We start from the raw sequence: 23,007 nt of genomic DNA on the forward strand, positions 1-23,007 counted from the left end.
TTTTGACTCTCACACATCTGCTCTAAGAAGTGGACTTTGCCCATGGTTTCTAAGGCTTATGTGGATACTATAAGCCTCAGCTTTGCAGCTGCATTATACATCTCTGATGGGTGTTAGCCAGAACTCTGCTCCTTGTGTGCCCAGTCTTGGCCGCTGCAGTAAAGGAAGCCATGCCACCATGAACTGTACAAGCAAACAGTTCCCAGCCTGTTTCCATGAACCAAAGGGCTAACACCACCAGAATCCATCTTGTTTTCCTGATTCAATCTCCAGCATCTGCTTCAGCTTTTGCATAAGGCAATCAAGCTTATCCAGGCATGGATCCTGCCAGACCACTCAAGCCTTTGTCTAACAAAACCCAGGACAAAGATTGGTGCCAGGAAGAAGACTAAGAAAGAGGAAGACCATCTCCTGCATGAGCCAAGTCTTTTGTCTAAACCGGGTGATACCTAGGTCAATATTTGATTCTCTATTGTCACCTTTTCAGATAAGTCCATCTAATCTTAAGTGTTCCCCACCCAGTAATCACTTCTGTCACTTCGGAGCCACCCCATGGCCTGTTCTAATCAGGAAGATTCTTTCAGGTACCCAGGATCCAGGCAAGCTCATTGGTCAAGAGCAGGTACCCAATTAGGTGCCACCAAGGAACTTGCTATTGGCTCTGCAATAGTCCAGCCCTCCTGGTCATTGCAAAGCCTCCCCTTTCTCCTCCCTCCTACCTCCCATCCCTTGAGAGCTCAAGGGAGTCCTTATAACCTCTGACCCAACTCCACTCATGTGTGCTTCTAGCAGTATCCCAATTCCACTGTCTAGATCAGGGGTCCTCAACCTTTTTAAATAGGGGGCCAGTTCACTGTCCCTCAGACTGTTGGAGGGCCGGACTGCCGTTACTGTACAAGGCCGCGGGCCGTCAGTTCTCCGTCTTCTGCATCTCTCTCCCTTCCCCACACCACACACCCTGGCCTGGGAACTCACCTCACCTCGGTATCACCTCACACTCTGTCTCTGCCGCCTCAGCCCAGTGCTGGAAGTGTGCGTTGCTAACGCAAGTTTAGGTCGAACGTCACTTCCGGTCTGATTTTGCCATAACCCGGCGGGCCGCATAAACGTCCTCAGCGGGCCGCATCTGGCCCGCGGGCCGTAGGTTGAGGACCCCTGGTCTAGATCCATCCCCAATTCTGGCCACAGTTTTGGGTCCATTTCCCCCGTCCTCTTTTGTCGCCATTGGAGCCTTCCTTGAAGACTACGATAGGTAATATTACCCTGTGTGTCTACCCTTATATGTTCCCCTATCCATCTATCTATATTTCCTAGGACTGTGTGTATGTATGATTGTATGTGTATTTTTAGCTTGTATGGAAGACTATATTTTTCTTAATAAATTATAATTGATTTCACTAAATTAGAGTCCCAAGTATCTAAGCATTACTTTTCTGGACGTGTATTCTTGTATACATTGGTAAAAGATTCCAAGTGAGCCAGATGCCCACCTAACTAATTCCCCAACCTCATTTTGAGGGCATTTAGGCTTACAGCCACCTCTATTTGGATGGGTGAAATTTCTTAATTTCCCCCCTGCTGAGACTCCTTCGAGGGCTCCACCCAATAATTTACTAATTCATTAGTTGCAGGAGCTTTGTAAAATGATCATAATGTTGTACATAGCTTTATCCAGAAAGACTTCAGAAATGTGGGCACGCCATGCTATTCATTCAAAGTCACGTTCCTATTTTTGATAACAAAGTCAGTTTTCTGTCCTTATTGTGACGTAAAACAAGGTGAGCATCCATGGATTACTGGAATTCATTCATTGGTCAAAACTCATCCTTAATATTGAAATGTGGCTGATCTTCGGGTTTGAAATTTGAATTGGGGCTGCCATCCTCATTGAGAATTCTTTGGGCAGTGTAGCCAACAATGGGATACTTGGCTTTGTAGACATTATTGAAGGTTTCATCCAGAGATTGCAGCTCTTCTGCAGTGAGTCCAGTCTCAATAGAATATGAATGTGAAAAGAGAAGAGAAGAGTGGGAGGAGGGAGAGAGCAAAAATAGTCATGTTTGCTTTTACAAGAAATATAACAATATGCAAGAGAAAAACAAGTAGCTGGCAGATTTGAGATTGCTCAGATCCATGAACTAAGGGCCCCATCAGGCAGCTGTGTTTCTTCAGTCTCTTTGCTCCCTGTCCTCCTCCCCATCTATGATACAGCATGCGCTTGGGCCAGCCAGCACCCACCAACAGCCAGAAGGATGCATGCAAGTAAATGACATACAAGACACATGCCACCATGGAACAGGCAACTCTTTTCCTTACTGTATCATGAGTGAGATCCGCAGGATCAAGGGACATCTTTGCAATTCCCTGAGTTGAATCCTTCCCAACTAGTGCATTGTATGAGGCTCCTTTTCCATAAAACTCTGTCCAAGAAAAGAACATAGCAATGAAACAAAACCCAAATTTGTTTACCTCTATAAAGATGCTATTTATTTGTTTAGATTTTTATCCCACTCTCCCTGACAGTCAAGGCCCAGAGTGGTTAACAATATAAATAAAAATACAAATATTCTACAAAATAATTTAACACACTGACACTCTGATCAGAAGAACTGATAGCGGGCTCAGTAAGACTGCCTCAGTGGAATGCCTGGAGGAACAATTCCATTGTACAGGTCCTGCAGGAATTCCATGCAGCAGATCCCGCAGTGGAATGTTCTTCAGCCCTTGTTCCTGTCGGAGATAAACAAGTTACCTGAGGGCCAGGTACCACTAGAAGTTTGCCTGAAGTGGAACACAAGCACTGCTTATGTGTGTGTGTCATAACAGGAGAAGCGGGTCGCCATGCAGAGTTAAGCTTTCTGCACAGGGTTGCGTTGACAGGCGCACACTTGATGTCTGTGACGTTTCAAAGGCTGACACATTTTATTGGAGGGCAACAGTTTAAATGTGAGAAAACTGTTAACTAAGCTAGAAAACTCCAAATATCAATATTTATTTATTTCATTTTATTGATATCCCATCCTCCCCTACAAGCAGGTTCAGAGGCCTAAAACTTAGATGCTTCTTTAATACATTCTGGTACATTTTTGGACAAAACTTTGAGTGACTGTCTAGTCCCTTCACAGTGCCAGTAAAAAAATTAGATTCTATCTCTGAGGACCTTAGACCCGATTATACAAAAAGGGAAACATTTTTTTAAAAATTTGATTTATATTTTATTTATATCCTGCCCTCCCTGCCAAAGCAGGCTCATGACCATCGAATGCTGCTTAGCATCTACTCTGTGATCATAAAAGTGATTTGCAGATTTTGTTAATTACATACGTCTAAAACATGCATGGGATTCAGAGCCCCCACTGTATTAAATATGGCATTATGCAGTGTACAGAACGTCAGAGTAGGAGGCAACCAGCTAATCTAGTCAGACAAGTGAATTAGCTGGTGGCCAGTTGGGAAAGTTGAAGGGCAGGGTATGTTTTAGAGTGAGAAAACAAGAGGGGAGGATTTCCAAGGATTCCTTTTAAAAGAAAGTGAAGGGCTGTGATCTGAAAGGAGACATGTGTGCAGACAGTTGATATGAAGATACACATTTCCAGTATAAAATCTAAAATGGTTATCTTTGTTTGCCTGTTGTGTTGTAAATATCATTTTACTTTCTTCTGATGTCATCTATTTACTTTTGTATATAAATATTAGCTAACATCCATCCTGTATTGATCAACTTGTTCCTGTACCAGTGTTTGGGAAACCTAAAGGGCAGGGATAAGCAAAATACAAACAGGAGACCTGTGAGAAATCACTGGGGAAGGCTCACACTGGCATTTGTGTGACTACCAGGATTATGTCCTGCATAACAGAACAGTGCAAACAGCAGCATGCAAAGCCCTCCTTAGCTATATTCAAGCTTGCCATCATGATACAGTAGGACTGGTGTTGAACTGGAGAAACCTGGATTAATAAATCTCACTGGATAGTGCTGGATATGTCATCATCACTCAACCTCTAACTTACCCCACACAGCTGTTATAAATTAAAAATGAGATAACAAAAACCCGATATGTCCAGCCCTGAAAAAGAAATCCCTTGACAGCATTTTTGATGGAGAAGCAGGTGAAGGATTTGCTGTGCAGCAGGTCCAGCTCCTTAAGAAGATCAGATGCATGAGGCAGCAGTGCCCACGTGCAAAGAGCCAGAGGTGTCACTGGAGAAGGACGAGGAGGCTGCTCTCGCTTCACCTTTGCAACCATGAAGGCGACTTTTGCGGTTCTGCTGGTGGTGTTCCTTGGCACCCAGGGAGCTTTTTCGTTTGTCTGCTGGTGGTGTGATGGCACAGAATCCAACTGGGGTTGCTGGAGATGGCAGTAATGTTCCGACTCTGACAACTATTGCGCAATCACATATATCGGCAGCGGAATCAGTCAGTATTCCAACCAATCAGCAAAGGCTGCATTCCTGTTTGTCCCCAGGGTGGGGCTGACATTGGCCTAGCAACAACCTCCAGTTTATGACAAGGTGTTCATACATTTGATCCTCCAATATTATTTCTTAAAACTATGTAGCATGTCAGTCTATGTAAAAGTATCAAATCATTGCAATTTCTATACACTGAGGATAAGCAAATGCTGGAACATTCAAATACTGAGGATACAATTCTCAAATGCAAGAGAAAGATGCATTTCTGTTTCTAGGGTGCACTGCAGTGGTCACAAGAAGGAAAAAGGTTTCATGCTGTCATAAACTGGCAAAAGAGGTTCCTTATAATTCAGATGTTCCTTACATTTCAGAATCTAGTAGTTCCATTTGTAACAAAAATAGCATTTAAAAAGTAAATTCGATTTGTGATTATTTTCTGAACAATTGGACTTTTAATACATCAGATGTGATACTTTTATGCCAAGCCAGTTTATGTACACTGCATTGTATGTTCCCAAAGTAACAATGTGACCTTCAGTCTGTAAAGAGTACTAATATTGCTTCCCCCCATTTTTCTTAAAATTTCCTTTTTTACCCTGAGGGGTAGGGGAAATGGAATTTTTTCCCATCAAAATTTCTGGAAGTTTTTCCATCTTCACTTCTGGCTCTCCAAGACACTTGTGTTCTGTGCTTCCAGATGTCACCATTCTGCATTTTGTATCACACTTAAAAGAGGGATCCTTTTAAAAAAAAATCTAGAAAGCAGTAGTTTGTGTTTTTGTGAACAAGGCTGCCCCCTTGATGCTGTTGATAGTTTTCTCACCCAGAAGAGGAATAGATTGCCAAAACATTCCAAAAAGCTTTCAGAGGCTTTAAAAATAAATAATTCCAGGGCCGTTGAGGTGTCTTGAATCACCAGTTGCTACTATGCCACAAAGCAAAGATCTTTAGTAGGATCTCCTTTTGTAAGATTTGGGTTCAAATTAAGTTTTTTCCTGCCTGCTAACATTTTGCCAGACAAAGGGGGGGGGGAATGTTGTGCTGTGCTCAGTCGCCCTGAGCCTGCTTCAGCGGGGAGGGCGGGATATAAATAAAATAAACATAAACATCACATGTCTGAGGCTGTGATACTAATGTTTCAACTGGGAGTCCTTGCTTCTCTTTTTTCAAACTTAACTCACCTTTTCCAGAAGTAACATCAAACACCACTCCTTTAATGGCTATGTAGATAGGCTGACCCTCCTGAAAAGACATTTTTAAAAAGAAATATGTTTTAGAAACCAAAATGGCATTTAAAAGCATCATAATCCCCAGCAACCTTAATATAGAGCAACTTTTATCCTACTTTTTTTCTGAACTCGAAAGCAGCTTATAGCAAGTTGGAATAATATAAACTCTTGTGACACTTTAAAAGACTAACACATACATGCCATACACTTTCATAAACACAGCTCAGATTATCAGATGCATAGAGATTCACACTCATGTGCACACACAGCCAAAGAGTAAATGAGACAGAAGATGTTACTACAAAAATGAGGCTAGGCAGTCAAGTATCCAAAGGATACCATGCAAAAAACACATTAGAACAGCATCTAATCAAAAGAGTAAATAATTTTATCAGAGTGTGGACTACTCTTGATCGATAATACAACAGCAAAGCAAGCTGAATACCTTACATATATTACAAAGGAGGGGCAGCTACCTTCTATAGTGAGCTAACCAATCCCAATATCTACTGAAATCCAGAGTGATAGATCAATTCATCAACACAGATGCTTCTTGATGATGACTCAGCATACCTAGGTATTTATTTTTGTGACATTATCCTAGCAACTATTTTGGATGCCTAGTCATCTTATATATTCAAGTTACTGGCACTCCTATGAATACCGGCACAGCCCACATTAGTCAACGTATTTACAGAAGATCAACATATCACCAGCATGTGCCCCCCAAATGCCACTCTTTTATCCATGAAGACAGTTTCAGGTGGGTAGATGTGCTGGCCTGCATCAGAAGAGATTTAAATCCAGTAGCGCCTCCACAGGGCCTGTAAAACTGACCTTTTTCCGGCACGCCTACAATAACTACTGCGTGAGGAACTGCCACTATTATGTTGCTGAATACTACCATCTATCTATATGACACCTAATAGAGTAATACAGAGTTAAGAACTAAAATGAAGCTGGATCGCCTATGTAAGAATTTTATAGCACCATTTTAAAGTATTATAAACTGATTATATGTGTTTGATTTTATAATCATAAAGTATTGTTATTGTTGTATTATGATTGTGAGCCACCCAGAGTCGCTATGTGGAGTGGGCGGCATACAAATTTTAAGTAAATAAAATAAAGACCAGCAAGATTTCCAAGGTAGTGAGCTTTAACTTATCCATGTGATCCCCAGTGGAGGTCCTGAATAGCTACCTGGCTGCTATGGTTAGCTGGCTAAGAGTGAACAAATCAAAACTATTTTGGGGTGTGATGCCCTGTGTCTTTCCTCTTCCTTAATACACTTTTTGGTAGATCCTGAAAGATTTGCACTTCTTGATTTGCTGCTTTGTGGGGGTTCTCTGCTTCTTCAAAATTGTATCATGTGTTTTCTTATGAGTGAAACGGACCACTATATCTTGAGGTAGCAGAATGAGAACAAGTTTTCAATGTCACATTGTAAGCCGAAATGCCCTCAAAAAGAGGTTGGGGAATTAGTTAGGTGGGCACCTGGCTCACTAGGAATCTTTTTACCAATATATACCAGGCTCAACCATCCAGAGGGTAATGCTCAATAAGAGGACTCTAATTTAATAAAAACCAATTGTAATTTATTTCGAATAATAGTTCTTCCACACAAGATAAAAATACAAAACAATCACACATTCACACAGGTCTAAGAAACACAGATAGATTGATAGGGGAACATATAAGGGTAGACAGACAGGGTAATATTTACCTCTCGCAGACTTCAAGGAAGGCTCCGGTGGCGACAGTTGAGGGAATGGGGGAGGACCCGAAACTGATCAGGAATCGGGGATGGATCTATGCAGCGGAATATGGGTTGCTGATAGAAGCACACATGAGTGGAGTTGGGTCAGAGGTTAAATAGACTACCCTTAGACCCCTTAGGGGATGGGAGGTGACGGGGAGGAGAGATGGGAGGCTCTGTGATGACCATGAAGGCTGGACATTAGCAGAGCCAATGGTGAGTCCTTTGGTGACATCCAATCGGGTGTCAGCTTTAACCAATGAACTTCACCTTAGTCCTGTGAACCTGGAAATTTCCAAGTTGCAATATGGCCTAAGGCGGCTCCAAGGTGTTAGACTGGGGTAAGAATGGGAATGGCTGGATACTTAAGGTTAAATGGGATTATCTGAAAAAGTGATAATAGAGAATCAAATACTGGCCTAGGTATCCCCAGTGTGGACAAAAGACTTAGTTGAGACAGGAGATGTTCTTCCTCTTTCTCATCATCTTCTGAGCAGCCGTCTTTGTTCTGGGTTTCGTTAGACAAAAGGCTTGAGTGGTCTGGTAGGGTATGCTTGGATAAGCTTGATCGCCTTATGCAAAAGCTGAAGCAGATGCTGGAGATGGAATCAGGAAAGCAAGATGGATTCTGGTGGTGTTAGCCTTTGGTTCATGGAAACATGGTGGCCTGGCTTCTTCCACTGCAGCGGCCAAGACTGGGCACACAAGGAGCAGAGTTCTGGCTAACACGCATCCAGAGGTGTAGAATACAAAGCTGCCACATAAGCCTTAGAAGCTGTAAGCAAAGTCCACTTCTTAGAGCAGATGTGTGAGAGTCAAAACTCCAGGCACCCTGGCAACCATACTGGTGATCACGATGTCCATATGTATGAGAAGTAGGGGGCTTTCCTTACAACATCTTGAATATATTTATTTATTTATTTATTTATTCGGGATTTGTATCCCGCCCTTCCCACAAGTGGCTCAGGGCGGCTTATATAAATGTACAAGGAGGTAGATTTTGAGCAGAAACATCTTTTATTTTATCATGAGATATATAACAGACTTTCCTTTCTACTCTATTACCTGCTAAAAGTTGTAGCAAGTATATTGAAGTGGAAAAACATGTAATATTGACTGTGAATGAAATTATGATGAAACTAATAATATGGTTGCAAAATAGATCAGTTATGAAATTTAAAAGACTGAATATAAAAGTGCTCTGAAAGTAGTGGTCCGACCACTATATTTTATAGATAATGTCTTAAAAAATGAAGGGGATGTTGAGGAGAAATATTTTGTTTTAAACACTGTAATATATATATATATATATATATATATATATATATATATATATATATATATATATATATATATATATATATATATATAAGTCCTCTTTTTCTTTTTGTATCCCCTCTAGATTTTTTTTCTAAAATAAAATATGTACAAAAATAGAAAATGCTGAAAGCGCATCTGATTGCTTTGATATTAAGTCACATCAGGGACCCCAGTATAGAATTTTTTGGCACTTAAGATTTGTCTGTTTGAGAGGAGGGAAGATAACTCTGCCCTCATTTGTCTTTGCAGAGAATTCTGGAATACAGACTACCCATTTCTTTTCTGTTAGCCTGGGAGGGGGGAGAGGGATTTTCATTGTCCTTAGGCTTGCCTTTCGGGAGCATTTCACTAGACAGTGTAGATGTTTAGATGGCTCTAGTGCTGAAACAGCTCTAACTGGTAGGGACTGGTAGTCATCTGGATTGAAGAAGAGAGGCTCTGGCTGGATAATTTCCTTTGATGCGAATCTTTTTATGAAGGGTCTCCATTTGTTGGGCTGCCTTCGTTAGCCAGTCCCCCCCCATCCCTGCGAATGAACTGAGCACTACGAGCCAGAATTTCTCCTCTGAAAGAACAAGCCGGTGAGCGACCTCTTAATCTCTTGCACCCTCCTGTGGCCGCCTCGAGAGTGCCCTTTTGCAGCCACATAAATTCTTCCGCCATCCCTTGTCTCAGCCCCCTAGTTGAACTGCAGATACTGAGGAGCCCCCAGACCGGTCTGCGGTGAACGCAAGTCTGTAACAAATACCTCTGGGTGTAGGGTTGAGTTGCACTGGGGGAGCTGCGGGGGCTAAGCCGGCGTCGTGGGGCCCTGCAAAGCACGGAGCAATTTCCTCGACAAGTTCCTCTTCTTTCTCTGCCCTTCGTAGCTCCGCGTCATTGCGCTCTTCTCTCCCTTTCCCCAGCCTGAGCTCCTGAGCCGGGCCCCTGAAGGGGCGTTCTTGCTTGCTGCGTCTGGGAGCTGGCTGGGGAAGGAGCAGCAATGAAAGAATTCGTCTGAAGAGTCTTGCTTACAAGAGGAAGCAATTAAAGGACTGCTTCTCTTCTCATGCCTTCCGAGGAGAGGGGCAAGGCTAGCCGAGCAATGAGGCCGAAAAGGAGAGCCCACTCCTGAACACCCCCGCAGCGCGGCTTTTAACCAGGAAAGGAACGGATGCGTGTAGGACCCTACCCCCTGGAAATGGGAAATGGATGCCTAGCGCCTGCCTCCTTTGACTGGTGATTGGTAGGAATTACGTTAAGACGCCTCCCTCCCCCCGTACGAATATAAAACTGATTCCCTTGTCTGATGAAATGTGCTTAGAGAGCACACGAAAGCTTACATTCTGAATAAAATTTGGTTGGTCTTAAAGGTGCACTTGACTCCTGCTTTTTACAGCAAGCAGGCATTAAATTTGTGATCACCAAAGGAAAAGATGCATGTGCAAGTTGAGAAAACTTTGTCTTCGAATTTGTGAGCCTTGCCGGGCAAACATGCTAGCGAGCCCCATGAAAATATGCTGAACTCTCCCGTCTGCAAAGAACCCGCATTTGGATAAATGAGCTTTAAAGAGTATTTTCGGAAAGGCTAAGTAAATGGCAACACTACCAAGAGTTGCATGGAGCTCCATGGGATTAACTCCCAAGCAAGTATTCATAGTTACCAAATGTTTGATTCACTTCTCTCACAGACCTAACGACAGAAGCGATCGCGTTCTATCTATTGATACGGTGTTTTCATATTGTGTCTGTTCGTATTTTATATTCGCCCCCCCCCCCTTACTGGAGAATTAGGAAAGCTTTCTTAGTCTAGCGCGAAGTCTCTGCAAACGTGTGGACCAGAAAGAGCAACACAGCCCACGGTGACCCAGCGAAGCAGCAGAAGCCGGGCTTGGCTTGAAGCGCGGCAAGGGCCGGCGACCTAGTCCTAGGCCAAGGCCGACCCTGCCAGCGGGCAGCGGCAGTCTTTCCCCGCCGTTGTGGCCCTACTTACCTCCTGCCCGTTGTACCTGGCCAGCTCGGTGTCGGTGAAGAGCCTGACGGGCTTCTGCCGGGGCACAGGCTTGAAACGCAGCTCCTGCTCAAGCCGCGCCTCTTGGCATCCCAGCAGGAGCAACGCGAGAAGAGCAAGAGCCTGGCTGAAGCTGCCGGCCATGGCGAGGCGGAGAGCTGCTGTCTCCTGCGCGGCGTGAGCAAGAGAGGCCGAGGAAGGGCCTGCGAAGAAACGCTGCTGCACCAGCACTCCCCCCCCCCCCCGCTTCCATTTCACACGCTCTGCCCTGCCCTGCCCGCGACGCCTAAGCTCCCTCCCCCCCATTCCTTTTTTTTTTCCCTTTTGGACGTTTCCTCCTTACCCACCCGCTGGGCCAGTGTCGGGGCTGAAGAGTCCCGGGTGTCTTACTACTTTTCATTTTACAAGCCATCCCAGGTTTCTCCAGGAGTCTGCTATCACAGTTATACTGAATATAGTCTTGTCCCTTAACGTGAGAGCTTGAAGGGTCCCATAACTCACAGTGATGCGCTTTTTTTTTTTAAGTTCAGTGATATCTATTCCAGTAGCCTCGTTATATTGCAGTTGCCAGAACTGGTATCTAGAACACTGTGTTCTTTCTGGGTTCACAGTCTGGGAAGCTGTTAAAATCTCTGACAGGGCCTTCTTGTTAGGATCTGCAAACAAACCTTGGATATTATTATAAACTTCAAGGGCTTTATCTTCTGTGCAGAGAAGCAAGACTGCAATTTTGTAATCCTCAGACTCTTTTTCAGCCTTGGTGACTTCAAGGTACCATTTCATCTTGTCCAGTTGTCCCCTGAATATAAGCTTTGTGGAGGCTAGAAATGCTCCACTGCTTTATGAGGAACGCAATCTGGAACCTCCTAGTCAAAGGAGATGCTGGCCAACGTCTGACACCATAATGTCCCTCTTTTGCTGTGGGTTCCCAGGTCAGAGCATTCAAGCAGGCCGCCATTCTCAGGTCCACTCCGCAGACACAAACTGGCTCAAAACATCAACTGTTTATTTACAAGGAGACAACTCCAACAAACAATAGCTACTGCAGTGTACAAAACTGGAATTAGAGCTCCGCCCAATAGCACCAAACCAAGCCATGCAAATATTAGAGGAGGTGCAAACTATTCCATTACGTATGTGTATATAGTTATACCATGATTACAACATCCACACAGGAAAATATTAAAATATATTTTAAGGGTATGGTCAGCAGGTGAATTTCAAGAGGCCCAAGAATATGAATGATTGAAATATTGAAATATATTTCCTTGCAAATTAAAACGTATGTTTTATATTCAGGCCTGTAGCCACAGGGAGAGCTATGGGGGCACTGCCCCCTTCTAGGGAGCCCTCTGGGATGAAGCCTGCTTCCCCCCCCCCCTTTTTATGCCAGAAGAAAGCTTATGAGAAGCGGCAAACCCCACAGTGGATGGGAAAGGGTGCCCCTCGACTTTTAAAAAAGCCCCCTGATTTTTAAAATCCTGGCTATACCCCTGTTCATATTTAAGTGCCATATATATTTCGTATTTTGATTGTCACATAAGATCCCAGCATGATGCTTTTCATACTAAATAATGATTTTATTGTAAATTGCAATTAAATTATGTTTCTTTTAATGTATTCTGCCTTGTCTTGAAGGACGGTCTATAAATGTAAATAATACAACAAGACCATGAAAATGCTGATCTGTAGTACATGCTAGCACACAGTCCCCATTGGTGACCCTTGCTTCATAAGTATAACAGCAGCATCTAATCGCAAATAAGTACCAGTTGGTAAACTCCAGCATTTCAAAGCAAAGTGGCATAGTAGACTGTCTGCAGAAAGGTTAAGCAGGTGACCTTTCTGAGATTCCATCAGTCTTGCTTCTGCATGTAGATCTCTCATGCTAGGTCTGGGCAAAACAAACCAACCTCCCCCCCCCCCCCCGAAAAAAACCCCTTTATTTGATTAATCTACCAAAGTGCATTACTTGCAGCCCTAGGATTAGGGGACAACCTTCCCAGAGAGATGCACCTGGATCCCTCACTGTTGATTTTCAGGACACAATTGAAGACAGTTTTATTTAGTTTTTATTTATTGGCAATCCTAACTGGAGTTGTTAAACTGAGTTGTTTAAAAACCTGTTATATGTTTTTAAAATTGTTGTTTTATTAATGTTTTTATTTTTTATAATAATTTTGTTTATATAGTAAGCCACCTTGAGTTTCACAAGAGAGAAAGGCAGTTCATGTTATTTATGTATTGTTTATTGATTGATTGCATTTCTATCCTGCCATCCCCGCCAAAGCAGGCTCAGGGCAGGTCACAACATAAAATGTTTTCAAGAAATATTTGTCTGACTGCATTTAATGATGACAGGCACAGGCATTCTGGAATCAGATGGTCTAAGAGACCCTGGTGAGTGAGGCAGGAAGGTCAAATTCTCCTCTCATCTTTAATGGTAAAAATATGAGAAATCACTTACTGACAATTTGCTGCTCTGGATTAGTACCCCCCTCCCATACTGCTGCTGAAGGCAGACCACATATAGCAACAACAACCTTTGTCTGTGCTTTATCTCTGTGGTCTTCTACCTTTCCAGACCTAGGAATCTCTGCACATTGGACTCACTGAGCTGCTAGCCTGTGGCAGACAATCACCTGACATAAGCTTGCCAGCCCCAGGACTGAAGATCTTAGGGTTGCCAGGTCTGTGTTGGAAAAATACTTGGAGACTTTGGGGGTGGATCCAAGAGAGGGCAGGGTTAGGGGAGGGGAAGGGAAGGGCCTCAACATGATACCATGCCATTAGGGTTGCCAATCCCCAGGTGGGGGCAGGGGATCCCCGGGTTTGGAGGCCCTCCCCCTGCTTCAGGGTCGTCACAAAGCGGGGGGAGGGGAGGGAAATGTCTGCTGGGAACTCTGTTATTCCCTATGGAGATTTATTCCCATAGAAAATAATGGAGAATTTATCCATGGGAATCTGGGGCTCAGGGCGGAGCTGTTTTTTGAGATAGAGGCACCAAATTTTCAGCACAGCATCAAGTGCCTCTCCCCAAAATACCCCCCAAGTTTCAAAAAGACTGGACCAGGGGGTCCAATTCTATGAGCCTCAAAAGAAGGTGCCCCTATCCTTCATTATTTTCTATGGAAGGAAGGCATTGAAAGGGTGTGCTGTCCCTTTAAATGTGATGGCCAGAACTCCCTTGGGAGTCAATTATGCTTGTCACAGCCTTGATCTTGGCTCCACCCCTAATGTCTCCTGGCTCCACCCCAAAGTCCCCAGATATTTCTTAAATTGGACTTGGCAACCCTACATGCCATAGAGTCCACTCTTTGAAGCAGCTATTTTCTCCAGGGGAGCTGATCTCTGCCAGTTGGAGATCAGTTGTAAAAGCAGGAGATCTTCAGGCCCCACCTGGAGTCTGGCAGCCCTAGAAGATCTCCTGGAATTACAACTAATCACCAGACAACAGAGATCAGTTCCTCTGGCAAAACTGGCTCTTTTGGAAGGAGGGCTGAGGTCCCTTCCCTCCCCAAAGCCTGTAAGTATAATGGCAACTCTACAGAGATTGACCCAGCAGATGTAGCTCCACAATCCACTTGAGGGTCCCCAACCCATGGGTTGAAGACCATTGCTCTACCCCACATAGTTCTGGTGAAAGATTACATTAGAAATGGAAATATCTCTTCCTTTTATTGGATTATATTTTTACTTGATGCTTTATTTTTCAAGAGGATATCAAAATTCTGGTCCCTTGGCCACCTCAAACAAAGCTCAATCAACAGTTTATTCAGATCTCTCTTGTTCCACAAATAGTTAAATTTTGTAACCAGCCTTGAGTCTCAGAGCAAACAAGCGCTAGATGGAGTATCCATACAGCAACTGGGATCCATAAGAATATTATTATAACATTAGTGACACAAAGAAAATTACTTGTATGTATTTGAAGTGATGAATTCATTTAAACATTCAGGGATTTTACCTTGCAATTAAATACACCAGTGCCACAACAGATGGCTTCTTAAAAGAGGCAATCTTTCCTGTGTAACATAGTAGGAATGCCACTTCTAGTACTGAACCAACACTTGCAAATTTCCTAGGTTTTAATAATAATTAACATTTCTTTTTTTAAAAGGGGGACTTTTTATACTATCAAAAGGTTTTAAGCATTCGTCACAAACTGACTAAATATTGCAGCCCTAATTTTTTACTCAAATCATTTAACACTTTTAATTGGAAAACATAGCTCGGCGCTACAATGGCATTACTGAGTTTGTTTCTAAATCTAGTGCATCAGTCGCCTCCAGTCTCGTGAACTACATTTCCCGGCGTGCGGTTCTCTTCGACCAATGACTAAGGCTCAGAGCCGTGAAATAGAGTAGATTAGCGGTATCGGGGGGGGGGGGGAGGAGGAGGAGGAGAAGAGAGCTTTGTGCGCTTGCGTTGAACTTTGCTTACCTCCCATCTGATAACATGTACATTTTATGAAGGGTATTGTGGAGCTTCCGCGGCTCCTTCGCTGACTGACTTCTGTTTAGCCCTCAACTGTGACACCAGCCCTTCACTTCTTGAGCTGCTACGTCCAGCTCCTTTCCCCACATTTTCTTCGCAGATGCCATGATTAGACAAGAGCTCTCGCCATCGTACGAGGAGGTACTGGTGGGAGAGCGCGCGGGGAGGCGGGAGGCAAAGTTGTTTGAGCTGAAGTAGTCGCGGAGTTCTTGGGACCCGGTGCGAGGAATGAAGCATTATCGTGCGTGCTCGTTTTACTGTTTGCTGAGCAACTTTATCGTGCACCGGAAAAGTGCTTTGCGGCTCTGACTTCACTTTCAGGCTGGATACTTGCAGCTGCGTGCCCAGCTACCTAGAAAAGCAACCCAAAACAAAATACTGCCGGTGGTAAAAAAGAGTATGTGGAGTTGAGGCTGCGATCCTATGCACATTTACTTGGCAATGAGAAATCTTCAGGAAGGCGTGCCTGCCAGTGAACATGCAGAGGACCGGACGGACTGAGTAGGAGTTTGTGCCCGCCCCTCCCCTCGAGTACGCAGGCATTTTTCTAAAGGGGTTAGGATTACTGACAGGGAAGCGCAGAACTCCGCAAAATACGCAATAACTTTTCAAGTTCAAATAGACAAGTAATATTGAAAATAGATAAATCTAGTGTTCCCTTAGAAACTCATCGCTGCGGATGGAACATCTGATTCTTTCCAGCTTGTAATACAACAGGGGAGCGCTTTCATCCTATATTAAATTACTCCCTGGCCCCGTTCCCTTCCTGGAAGAGCTCTCCTTTGCATCACAGCATATTGATCGCCCATTTAATTTCAGTACAACACTTAATTTATATGATGGCTCTGATTGTGTTGCCCTGTGTGATTTCCTTTTCAATGTCTGGTGCATGCTGCAGTTTCTCACACAAATTGCTGCTTGTTTACCCGCATGGTGGGACCAGAAACTTGCCCTGAAACTCACTGGAATACCATTGGGTGCTCTCTCTCAGTGTAACTGATTGAAGAGAGAATCATCTGTGCTTCTTAAAGGAAGAGTGGGATAAAAACACACTAAATATGACATCAAATAGGAAAGGAAAAACTGGGGTAAGGGAGGCTTGTGATGGAAGCAAAATCTTGCTGACACTAGAAGCCCTCCCACTGTTGCCCTCCCCAAACGCCAAGAATACAGAGCATCACTGCCCCAGACAAGAGAATTCCAACAATATGCTGTGACTAATAGTCACGGATGGATCTCTACTCCATATCCAATCCCCTCTTGAGGCTGTGGCAGTGAATTCCATGTGTTAACTGTGTGGGGTTGGTGGGTGGGCTGCTGTCAGAGCCAGGGAAAACACTGGCTGGTGATGCATCATTAAAGACTGCATAGATTACTGGACACACAGTACGAAAAGTTGTGTTCTGGTCTCTGTTGGTGTGAAGATAAAAGGGGGAGGATCCCATGCAACTAAACCATATGGAGAGGATCCTGAAAGTTTTCTAGCTGTGATGTAAGACTATGGAGACAGTTTACATGAATCGTTCCAAAAACATCAAGCATACTGTAACAATGATCTTCACTGATGAACATGAAAACAGAAGCTGTATTAATGAACATGAATATTGTTGTTATCCTGGATGACAAACCAGCAAACTTGTCAGTGTTCCCAGAGCCAAGATTAAGGTGGCAGCAAGCTTTTGAATGCAAGTGAATAGTCTGGCTGCTGCTTTCAAGGAAAAGATAAGATTAGTTTCAGTAGTTGGTATGGTACACTAATACGGAAATTTGGTGCATTGTGATAACATATCACTACAATCAATCTCAAAGTCCCTGCACCAACTATACACTCATCACTCTGAGTTTTCTTAGTATAGTTTTTAAAACATTGTCAGCAAGATTTTGCTTCTATCACAAGCCTCTCTTGCCCCAGTTTTTCCTTTCCTATTTGATTAGTCATATGAAAAAAAAAAAGATTTATATATTTATAACATTGTGTATGCTCATTCTAACATCATATATGCCATTTAAGGCCAACAATGCCCTTCAGTTCTTTACATAGGGCAAACAGGTCAAACCCTATGCCAAATGATAAATGGACACAAATCTGACATCTGGAATCACAAAAGAAACCTGTAGGAGAATACTTCGATCTTCCAGGACATTCAGTGGGGGACCTAAAAGTAGCTATTGTATTGTCAAAGAATTTCAGAAACAGACTAGAATGGGAGATTGGTGAGTTAAGAACTGAAGGGCATTGTTGGCCTTAAATGGCATATATGATGTTAGAATGAGCATATACGATGTTAGAATGAGCAAATGAAACGGTGTAGTTGATGTTGTTGGATCCAGTGATTGTGTTGTCTGAGTATATGCGGCAGCAAAGTTGGCATTTGGGTTTACTGCAAGCTCTGGTACCAGTGTGTGTTCAGATTAGATGTATTATTGTGGGTGATGGGTTGTTTAGGATTGGGGGACTGTCTGTGTGCAGAAAAAGGTCCCTCCCCCTATTGTCATTATTCAGTAGAGGTTGCCTCATTCCTCTGTATCTCTAACACCCTCCCCACACCAGTTTAATTTTAATTTAATTTAATGTTTGGATTTATATCCCACCCTATTCTGGGGTTCCCTTTCTGCTCATCTCCAATTCATTCCAATTTTTTTATGGGTTTCCTCCTTCAGGCGTTCTACTCTCAATGCATCAGGGTTGCCTCTTTCCTCTGCATCTCTGTCACCCACCCTACCACTATCTGGGGGTCTGTTGCCTGCATTGTTCCAGAGTTGCTGCCTGGGGGTTCCTTTCTGCTCCCCTCCAACACCTCCCCCCTTCCTCCTGGGGTTCCTGTCTGAATTGTTCCACAGTCATTGCCTTGAGTCCCCCCCCCTACATATCTAACACCCACCCCTCTGCTTTCTGGGGTTCTGCTGCCTGGGGTTTCCTTTCTGTTCTGCTCATATACACCCCAGTTTCTCTAGAATACTTCCACAGTCATTGCACTGGGGTTGCCGCCTTCCTCTGCATCCCCAATACTCTCCTTACCACTTTCTGGGGTTCTACTCCCTGTACTGTTCCAGAGTGGCCACCTGGTACTTCTGTTCTGCTCTCCTCCAAATCATACCTGTAATGTACTGAGAACCGAGACGGTTTGAAGGCAACATAGTTTATTCAGTAGCACATTACAAGAGAGGGAACACGGGGGCCGGGCCCCGCTTATATACAGTACCCGGAACAACCCCCCTCCTCCAACCAGGCCAATCCTGGTTGGTCAAACTTCCCGCCACAGATCTTGATGGGCGGGGTGAATGGCGAGCTCCATCCGGGGACCCAGGGGGTCGCCTTTAGTAGCGATCGCCATGCGGCCAGGTAACTTATGTTCAATACATAACACTCCTCCCCCCTAGCTCAGGACACATAGTCCCGCAAGTATGCGGGGGCCGTGCGCTCCCGGGTAGACCGCCTTGGCATGACTGGTTGAGTCGGAGTGGTCGCCGGAGCTGCCGGGGCCGCCGCCTCTGCTGCAGCCGGGGCGACGGTTTTCCCTCATGGGAGCACTGCCGGTCCGGGGTTGTTTGTGCCTTGCAACACATCTGGTGGCCCCATTCCCTGGGAGTTGCCCTCGCTGTGGTTGGGCTCTACCTCCTGATTGGGTGGAGCGGTCTGCAGTGTTGGGATAAACGTCTGTGGGGGCGCGGCTGTGAGCCCCTCTTCGCTCCGTATTGCGGCCAGTTCTGGCGGCAATGTGCGGCGACGTATTTGGTCAATATGCCTCCACAATGCATTGCCTCCCACGGTGGACACCTCGTAATGTCGGGACCCTATTACTCTCAGCACCCGGCCTTCTACCCATTCGGGGCCGCACCCATAGTTCCTGGCGTATACAGGATCCCCTGAGAAAAATCCTCAGGCTGCTTCTCTGATTTCCGGGGAATTTTGGATGTCGGTGGCTCGGTCGGGGTGCAGCCTGTCTAATCTCATGATTAGGCTCTATCCCATCAGAAGCTCGGCTGGGCTAACCCCCGTGACTGGGTTGGGAGTTATCTTATTATCGAATAGGAAGGCGGCTAGGTGGTGGTCCCAATCCCCCTGCACAATGCAGCCCAGTGCTTCCTTTGTGGTGCGCACCATCCGCTCGGCTTGGCCGTTGGTGGCCGGATGGAAGGGGGCGGACCTGATGTGTTGTATCAGGTATCTCTGCATGAACTCCCAGAATTCCCAGGAGGTGAAGGCGGTCCCGTTGTCCGAGACTATGGTGTCCGGAATGCCGTGTGTGCTCAGAGCCCTTCAAAGCGCCCGGATGGCCGCCGCTGTCGAGGTTGAAGCGACCGGGATGACATCTAGCCACTTGGTGTAGGTGTCCACCAAGATGAAGAATATTTGGCCCTGGAAGGGTCCTGCAAAGTCTATGTGCAGTCTTGACCACTGCTTCCTGTGTGTTTCCCAGCGTTGCGCGGGGGCGCTGGGTGGTTCGGGTCTGGATTCCTGGCACGTTTTGCACCTCCGGACCCACCCCTCTATTTCCTCGTCCATCCCCGGCCACCATACATAACTGCGGGCTAGGGCCTTCATTCGTAGAATTCCAGGATGTGTTTCATGAAGGGCCCCCAGCACTTGTTTCCGCAGTGAGGGGGGGCACCACCACCCTGTTCCCCCATAACAGACATCCCTTGTGTGCTGATAGTTCTTCCTTGCGTGTGGTGTAAGCCCTGAACTCATCTGATTTTAAAAAATTTACAGTAAATCCAGAATGTACACTAAATTGGTCTATAATTATTTTTAATTTTTTTTAGGGAGACGAGGATTATTAAGGAAAAAAAGTAACATCAGCAAAAAGTCTAATTTTATGTGACCTATCCTTCAGAACAATGCCTTCCATTTCTGGATCTTCCCTGACTGCATGAGCCAGCGGCTCTAATAACAACGCAAATAAAATTGGGGATAACGGACATCCCTTAGTGCCCCTATTTAAAGTCAGATTATCAGTTCTGAATTGATTAATAGAAATTTGGGCATTTGGTGCATTGTATATGGCATCTATAGAACGAACAAAGTTGGGACCAAATTGCATCAAATTTAATACTGATTTCAAAAAAGGAATTTCCAATTTGTCAAACGCTTTTTCAGCGTCGAGTGAATTAGCCAAGGAATCTTAGATGCTCTGCAGTAGTGAATCATATTAAGGGTTCTACAAACATTATCATTAATAGATCGACCCAGGATGAAGCCAGATTGATTGTTATTAATGTAGTGCGATATGATCTTATTTAATCCTTCAGCTAGAATGGTAGAAAAAACTTTAAATTTGTGATTTAAAATAAATATAGGGCGGTATGAGGATGTACTCAATTTATCCTTTCCTGCCTTGTGGATTACAATAACTTTTTGCTTCTTTCCAAGAGCTAGGTAGGGTACCAGAGGACATAATAAAATTACATGTATTTAGGAGGTGTTCTGCAATTTGCGCCTTAAATGCTTATAAAATTCAGTTGGGAAGCCATCTCTCCCAACAGCCTTGTTAGTCTTAATTTTAGCGATGGCCAAATTCAGTTGGGTCAAAGAAATTGGTTTGTCTAAAAAAGAAGAGTGCTCCTGCGTTAAAACTGTATTAAAATTAATAGATTTTAAATATTCAGAAATTAAGTTCTCACTTAGGTTTGATGTTGTATATAAGTTTTTATAGAACTGAAAAAAGGAAGCAGCAATATCTTTTGAGTTTGTCACTACCTGACCAGCAGGTGATTTAATAGCATGGATTAAAGAACTAGCTTTCTGGTGAGAGACCCTATGTTTCAATAACTTAAGTGATCTTGATGACCTAGTAATGTATTTCTGATGCAAGTACATCATATCCTTTTGGACCTTGGAGATTTCCAAGAGCTCTAATTTTTTTCTCTCTTGGGTTAATTTCCTGAGAGTTTTTTTGCCACCATATTTCATATGCCATTTCTCCAAAATGGCCTTGGGTCAGCCATAGCTCTGGCAGAGGTTGTCCTTGAAAGGACAGCTTCTGGGAGAGCTCTCTCAGCCCCGCCCACCTCACAGGGTGTCTGTTGTGGGGGAGGAAGGTAAAGGAGATTGTGAGCCGCTCTGAGACTCTTCGGAGTGGAGGGCGGGATATAAATCCAATATCTTCTTCTTCTTCTTTTTTATTGTAAACAGGGTTGGAAATGATATTAAAATGACTTCTCCTTTTTGGAAAGAATTTAGTTCTTCTGGAGTGGATTTGATAAAATCAATTTGGGTCTTGTTAGGAACATAAATTGATGCCAGGGTAACTGGGGTACCATTTAGCATACCTTGAACAAATATATAGCGTCCAGAAGGATCTACCTTTGTTGATTGGCATTGGAATGAGAATTGCCACTCCTTTTGATTTAGAAGTGCCGAAGGCCTGAAATGTTTGGGTGAATCATGAGGTTTTCAAAAGTTGTTTGGCTCTGGACTTTTGGTGGGTTTCCTGCAGAAACATAATGTTAGCTCTTTCTTTAAATAGCAAGTTGGTTATACATCTACACTTAATTTGATTACTGAGACCTTTGCAGTTCTGAGACATTGACTTGAAATTACTAAGGATAGTTGTTAATCAAAACAAATAAAATCAATAAATAAAATAAATACAAAATATACTAAAAAGTGAACACAGAACTAAGAGTAGAGATCAGACTCTACCACTCAAGCCCAAATGAGGGCTAACGTTCCAAGAACTTACCAACCTACTAACTTAAAGGGAGTCACCAAGCTATTCTCCCTAATCTGAAACCTTCCTACACTTCGAGGGAGACACAACCCGCTTGTGTGAGAACAATTCAAAATAAACATCCCTTTCCCCCCTCCCTTTCTGTAACATACAGCAGACAATGAAGATACTACCTCCTCTTCAACAACTGAATAGCGCTTGTTGTGAGGTATCAACTGAGATGACCTTAGAGTCAACACCATAGTAAAACTTGCCGTAACCTACATATAAAAATCTATAAGTTATTAATCCGTATAAAACTTAAACACTGCGTATATGGAAAACTTTGTTACAAATTTTATCTATATTTAATATAATTACTGTAAGTTCTCAAACCTATTTCAGTAGTTATAAAAATCAACTAGGTTAACCTCATATAAAAATTCAGTGTCATAACAATAATAATAATAAAGTATTTTTTTTGTTTTTGTTTTTCCTTAAAAAGCCTTAAAAACAACCATGTAGTCCATCACGAATTAACCAAATATTCCCCGCATTAAGTAAACAGTTTACAATTAAGAATAGAACCACCAAAATTAATTTAGTCTTCCTTAATAAGTCTTACAATAAATAAGATTTGATTAAAAGTATTAAGTTTTCATCAAAAATGTCTTTAAAAATGCAGTTAGTATTGTTAGTATAAGACTGAGAGGTTTTCCCATTGGTAAGGAAAGTTTTTATGTCCGCGAAGTAGCCGAAATGCTGCGAGTTAGAAGGGAGAGAGCTGGAGCTTTACAGAAATGCATCAGCTGTTGTTCAGCGATGCCCCCCCCCCAACCCTTTTCTAACCAAAGTAATGCTACTTTATAGGCCTGGGGCTTTGGTTGATGTCCAAGTATGCCCCTCAACTCTGAGCCTAAGGACCTTCAGTAACCCTCTACTATTGTAGAAGAGTCATGCTCAGAAAACAGTTTTTTACTGTAAGAAAAAACAACAACCTCAGATTATGTTTAAAGAGGTAGATGAAAAAAATACGCCATAGCAATGATCTGTAGGTTTGTTTGAGAAAGCCCAGAGAAGAAGGAATGTAGAGGAAATGAACAAAAGGAAGCAAAATCTTTTGTTGTGACATGCCTACAGTTATGT

General features: G+C 43.6%; 2 protein-coding genes across 2 annotated transcripts in view; one reads left to right on the forward strand and one right to left on the reverse strand.

The window, feature by feature from the left end:
• Positions 1 to 1,650: 1,650 nt before the first annotated feature.
• On the reverse strand, positions 1,651 to 10,942 carry NENF (neudesin neurotrophic factor). The gene is made up of 4 exons (XM_060259539.1): positions 10,694 to 10,942; positions 5,595 to 5,655; positions 2,317 to 2,420; positions 1,651 to 1,991 (listed from the first exon to the last, which is right to left on the reverse strand). Exons 1-4 carry the CDS (start codon positions 10,853 to 10,855, stop codon positions 1,815 to 1,817), a joined length of 504 nt encoding a protein of 167 aa, XP_060115522.1. The 5' UTR covers positions 10,856 to 10,942; the 3' UTR covers positions 1,651 to 1,814.
• Positions 10,943 to 15,090: 4,148 nt separating this feature from the next.
• Positions 15,091 to 23,007, forward strand: part of PACC1 (proton activated chloride channel 1) — a 42,404-nt gene continuing 34,487 nt past the window's right edge. Inside the window, exon 1 of the mRNA XM_060247065.1 lies at positions 15,091 to 15,349. Within this exon, the coding sequence (XP_060103048.1) occupies positions 15,314 to 15,349 (36 nt within the window). The 5' untranslated portion in view covers positions 15,091 to 15,313. The remainder of the gene's footprint in view (positions 15,350 to 23,007) is intronic.

The sequence above is a fragment of the Heteronotia binoei genome, chromosome 1 (genome assembly GCF_032191835.1).
Source record: "Heteronotia binoei isolate CCM8104 ecotype False Entrance Well chromosome 1, APGP_CSIRO_Hbin_v1, whole genome shotgun sequence".
NCBI classification, from domain to species: Eukaryota; Metazoa; Chordata; class Lepidosauria; order Squamata; family Gekkonidae; genus Heteronotia; species Heteronotia binoei.

Coding starts and splice junctions, on each gene's coding strand:
- NENF (XM_060259539.1), bottom strand. CDS start 10,855: ATGGCCGGCAGCTTCAGCCAGGCTCTTGCTCTTCTCGCGTTGCTCCTG. Junction 5,656..10,693: donor CCAGGTACAACGGGCAGGAG/GTAAGTAGGGCC, acceptor ATGTCTTTTCAG/GAGGGTCAGCCTATCTACAT. Junction 1,992..2,316: donor CGGATCTCACTCATGATACA/GTAAGGAAAAGA, acceptor TATTCTATTGAG/ACTGGACTCACTGCAGAAGA.